This window comes from Limulus polyphemus, unplaced genomic scaffold, assembly GCF_000517525.1.
Source record: "Limulus polyphemus unplaced genomic scaffold, Limulus_polyphemus-2.1.2 Scaffold1257, whole genome shotgun sequence".
Classification (NCBI taxonomy): domain Eukaryota; kingdom Metazoa; phylum Arthropoda; class Merostomata; order Xiphosura; family Limulidae; genus Limulus; species Limulus polyphemus.
Window position 1 is genome coordinate 32,782 of NW_013666867.1, and position 5,570 is coordinate 38,351.

At 29.5% G+C, this 5,570-nt stretch overlaps 1 protein-coding gene across 2 annotated transcripts in view; it reads left to right on the forward strand.

Moving 5' to 3' along the window:
* The window catches only part of LOC106462810 (integrin alpha-4-like), a 27,110-nt gene extending 21,540 nt beyond the window's left edge, over positions 1 to 5,570 (forward strand). For both annotated transcript variants that reach the window (XM_022390177.1, XM_022390178.1), the window contains 4 exons: positions 1,691 to 1,799; positions 2,164 to 2,304; positions 3,555 to 3,677; positions 5,472 to 5,570. In XM_022390177.1, the coding sequence (XP_022245885.1) occupies positions 1,691 to 1,771 (81 nt within the window). In that variant the 3' untranslated portion in view covers positions 1,772 to 1,799; positions 2,164 to 2,304; positions 3,555 to 3,677; positions 5,472 to 5,570. The remainder of the gene's footprint in view (positions 1 to 1,690; positions 1,800 to 2,163; positions 2,305 to 3,554; positions 3,678 to 5,471) is intronic.

The window sequence follows — 5,570 nt, forward strand, 5'->3', positions numbered from 1 at the left end:
AGAAACGTTGAGTCACAGTAGTCATGTGACTCGATGACGCAACAATACCTTATGTAGGTATTAGATAAAAATATATATATATATATATAATAAGATTTTAATAATACTGAACAGATTATAATTATACTTGTCAAAGACATTAGTATTAGGCCTATTATATTTCTAATCACTACATTCTTTACGTAGTACCTTAGGGAATTTGCAGAATTAGAAGATTGTATAATAATAGTATTCCAGTCAACCACACTGTATTTGTCATATCCATTGCTGATGCCATGTTTTGCTTAATTCAGAGCTCTTCAGACTGGCTGGGATACAACAAACACAGTAGTGACAAAAACATTATTTTTATAAGCCATTTGTTATGGTGTGTACACCCATGTTCTGGATATATTTTATTTTATTCAAATGCAATGCTACTGCATTAACCAATAATTGTACCATACCACAGAGTTGAATTTGATAATCAATTAACTGTCGTACTCATTAATTGTTTACATTTAAATAACTGATTATTCTCACGTGACACTTTTATAGTTGTAATAATTGGAAACAGTAATTTCAATTAGTTGATTATTTCTGTGAGTCATGACATTTATTGATCAAGCTGTACAACCTTGAATTAATCGAAAATAATAATGAGAAATCAAATGGAAATATTTTGATTACTTGGATAGTTGGAATAATTGAAAGCAGTAATTATAAGAAACACTAATTTTGGTTCATTGATCATTTTCATGACATTAATCGATTTAATCATAATTTTGATTAATTGATTATTTTCTTGAAATCAATCAATGTAATTGATGTTCATAGGTATCAACTTAATTGCCTAGCTCTACCATATTATTTAAATCACACTGACAAGATCACATTGGGAATATATTCACATTGTTTTGTTGTTTCTCTTATCACTCATAAGTGGAAAATTGCCATGTCATTTTTACATATTTGGCACTTAGTTTTCGTGCTATATACATTAAATGTTTATTGATATTATATGAGATATTATGATGCAAAAATGCTCAGTCAAAACAACGAGAAAAACTTAGAAGGTTTTAATAACATGACGCAACAATACAATAAGTGCCAGTTCAAATCAATTGAACTACATAATGTATGATTCATACACAGTTACGTAAACAAACCTGAGGTATTCCCAATGGTTCTAAACATAACTAAATTTAACATTGCATCAAACTCAAATTGAAATAGTCATGTATATCTAAATATATATATCTTTAAATTATTATTATTATTATGAGGACTGATTTGCATATCCATTCTAGGACCTTTTCAAATCTTTTCTTGAACTCTATGGATATGCATACCACCAGTTGGGAATCAGTGGTCTATATTAAGGCACTCTTGCAGTTTGAATAGTAGGAAATAAAAGCTGTGAAAGAGAAAAGAAAAGATTGTTGTAATAAACAAAATATAAGTTATCTTTATGCCAATGAATAAAAATTAACAAAATTTTATTTTTGGAGGAATTTAAGAAAACTGCAAGGGAGAGAACTAGGAATGGACTGCCTTTTTTAGCCCACTTGAATTAAGCTTCAAAAGATAGTTGCACTACTAAATGATTTTAAAATACTTAAACTTCAGTTTCAAATATTGAACTGTATTGTACCAATTTTATTGCTTTTAACACTCTTAATTTCTCACGCAAAATGTTTTCTTATTCCAGGTCACAAAGGTATCACCTAGCCCAATAGAACTGGTTAATTTTGTGATGTCAATACCAATAACTCTTGGCACAAAAAACTGAACAGATGTTGTACATCCGTCAGGTTGAAGTATGTGTATTCCACTTATAAATGTCAATACAGTAAGAAAACTTCCTACTGTGTACCCCTTTGCCAGTACTGTGGGAATATATAACCCTGCTCAAATTAAACAGTAGTGTAAATACTTTCACTATAGTAATTGGCAAAATAAAAAAGATGATAGAATATGTTTACAGATTATCTGGAAATTTCAAATGTTTCATTTTCTTATTCTTGTCATTTATATCTTGATATAGCAAATCCAGTTAAAACAAAAATAAATGTTATTAGTCATTACCTAAAAGGATTTTTTTAAATAGATTTATGTAATATACTTAATTCATTAAATATTTTGCAATAAAATGTAGAATAAAACATTTTTTTAAATAAATAGGTTGGTGATGGCTCAAATACTTATGTTTCTGGTAACTGTGACCTAAATGCAGTAGATGAACTGAGTGCTAGACATGCAAATGGTTTTAGGAAAGATACTCCAGCTGATGATATGAAGGATGATAGAATGCATCACATATTGGTAAGCTTCTGTTTAAGTCACACACACTTCTTTCAAAAGTCTTTGCATTAACATACATGTTCAGTATATTGTCAGTAAATGTACAAACGTTTCCAAGAGTAATTTATCATAAAACATTATATACTTTCAATCTTTTTAGTTCTGCTGATGAAAGCATCTGCAAATTATGAACATGATCAGATTGAACAAATTATTCTAACATGAATTTAAATGGAAAAGTAATCAGCAAGAAAGGGTCTTGATAATACTGACACTTGATATCATATTCATTTTTCTTCCTTTGAAAAGTGATTTTTGGAACACTTTGTATTGAGAAATAGTCTCAAAAATCATAGTTTTTTACTTCTTTGGAACAGTTTTTATTTTATATATTAAATTGGAGTTTGCTACGGCAAATGATACTCCCAGTGGGTTTTTTCCCTTTAGTCTGGGTTTTGAAAATATACCTCCAGTGAACTAATAAAGTGAAGATATAGAAATATACAGCAAAAAATCATCTGCTATTACAGATACTGAAACTTTTCAACAGCCATATTGGGCTCTTATTACAAACCTTACTTTTCAGATAGCAAGATCAGTGCTATTGTTACCATTCAAAAAACAATGAACATCGTTTTCATCCCTAATTGATATTCTTTGTGAAAGAGTAGCTTGATAATTATGTTTATAATTATTGTAAATTAACCATTCAAAAAAAAGTGTCCTTTTACTCTCAAATTGTTCCCACAAATCCAAACAGCCAATTTGCCTGTCCTTTCTGTATTAACCTAATTCTAAAATTCAGCCCCAGTGATGTACTTTTAATCTCATTCCCACAGTTAAGTCTTGGCAGAATTAAGTTATGACCCTTTTCTTTTACATGCCTTTATCAACCCCCTTTACTTATTAGTTAATTCCTATTACTTATCCTTCCCTACATTATTAGCCCTATGCGCAAAACCAAGACTACATCATTGCTAGCACCCTTTACTTACCACCTGGAAGCATCTTAACCAGTGATGTCTCTGGGGGAAATGTAACAATACTTTTTTCGTTAAAAACATTTTGCCTATCTATTTATTAAATTCATAGTTTTTAAATAATTGTAATATTCATAGAAGCACTTGCAAAGTTGTTAATTATTAATGTACGATATTTTATAAACTGTTTTTTATTTAACGGTCAGGTTTTTTTGAAGAAAAGAAAAACCTATTTAAAAGTACGAATTTTTGATTGTCACATTCGTGACTTGTCAATTTGTCTATTTTCAGAACTGCCAGACAGCATCTTGTAGAAATATTTATTGCTATGCTGGACCGTTTTTGAGTAATAAAAAGATTACAAAATTTCTAATTTCTGCAGAAGTTGATACAAAGGCTATAGAAAAGGTTTTGGTAAGTTATAAGTCTACAGGAATTCCCTTTTTATAAAAGGATTATGAAATTTCATGAGCCACATCACTATTGCAGAAAAATACTGTGGCACATAAAATATTAATACAGAGATTGAGTACATTATATTAAATTGATTTTGGTACCTCAACACCTAGATTACAGTTCATGTTGCCACATCTGATCATACTTTATCTGATGATCCATACATCTTAACAATAGCTCTGCAGCATAATGTATGTTGGAAAAAGTTCCATCATAAGACTGCCATCTTCAAAGGACAATACTAATTCCTGCAAGCTTTCCATAATCCATCTAGTTTTATGAGGAAAACAGTTTCTCAGTACCAGTTCCAACAATCTAATTATACACAAATCTATAGGCTATCTTACCAGTATGTCTTTGTATGGAGAATCATGAATACTTGTTTCATTCTTCAACTGCTCAAGGTATGTGACAGTTGAATGGATGTGTTGTTGAAGCAACTTGTGTGCATATGACTTGTGTTGTTTTTCCAGACAGAGGTCCTTTGTGATTATGTTGCACACTGTTGCCTTGGAAATGTCAATGGCTTTTGCTACTGACCTTAACTTTTTTAGATTCTCAGCTGTTACAAGATGCTGCACTTTGGATACCATGGCTGGTGTATGACTTGTTGCAGATCTCTTTCTGGATGATCTTGGTCTCCAAAGTTGATCCATATTCCTTTGTTTTTCAATACTATTAAGTACGAGAGGTATCCCTATCCTGTAAATTATAAATCTCCAATATGAACTTATTTTTATGATCTGTGTGTGTGTGTGTGTGAACATTTTGCATCAGAAAGGGCTTGATACATACCCTTCCCAAAAGTAATCTGTTTTGGGTGGCATCACAGTACCTGTGATCTGCCAAACAATGTTAAAATATAGTTTCAGTACCATTTCACCACACTAGCTGTGGTTTCCTGATTTGCATATTCAAAATTGTTTTATTACAATATACTCAACCCTCTGTATTAAAGGAAAAGGACTTTTATTAAGAACTACAAAACCAGTTAGTTAAGGTCATGCTTAAAGGAGATCTTTGTTTTATTCTGAACAAGAAATACATTTCTTGAAGAAAAATTGCAATGTATAATTTTTTTATTAATTAAAATTTCAAAGGTCTTTGACTGTTATTTCTTTGAAAAAAAATATGAAGAGGAACACTTCCATTAGTTTACGTAAACATCAGTTTATTATCCTAGTACAATAAAAATTAAACATAGAGAAATTATTTTAAAAAATATGTGATGGGGTTTAATTGTATATTCAAAGACAGTTTTTTTTTTAAATTATGCCACTATTTTTAGATACTGTAAGGTACAACTGCCTGTGTATTTATAGCGATTTTATTAAGCAATTACAGCTTATTAACAACAAAATATATTTGTTTTTTATTAATTTTATTTCTTGTTTCTATTTGTATATCATATTTAGTATTAGAATCTTAAAAATACAATTTGAAGACAAAATTGATAGGATTGTTTAGTTGATCTTGATGGAAGTGAAATATTTATATATATATATTGTCAATCTTAAAATGTTATGATAAATTTAATTGATTATTTTCTGTATTATAAGTCAAACAAATACTTTTTTTATCAACCAATTGCAAAATTTAATTTTTGTTACAAAATTACTGTTTCAATCATGTAAGATGTTTTATACATTTTCAAGAATTTCTATTTATTATGAGTATTCTTTGTTTTTGTTATTTAAAGAAGTTAATATATGAATTTAAACTACATTTAAAATATATTCTATATGAAATAAGGGAAAGAAAGATGTCATAACAATTGTGTCTATGGCAAAAGTTTGGATTCCAAATGTTCCAGGAATAGATCCCACTGACCCACCTGGTGAATTTTCTTCG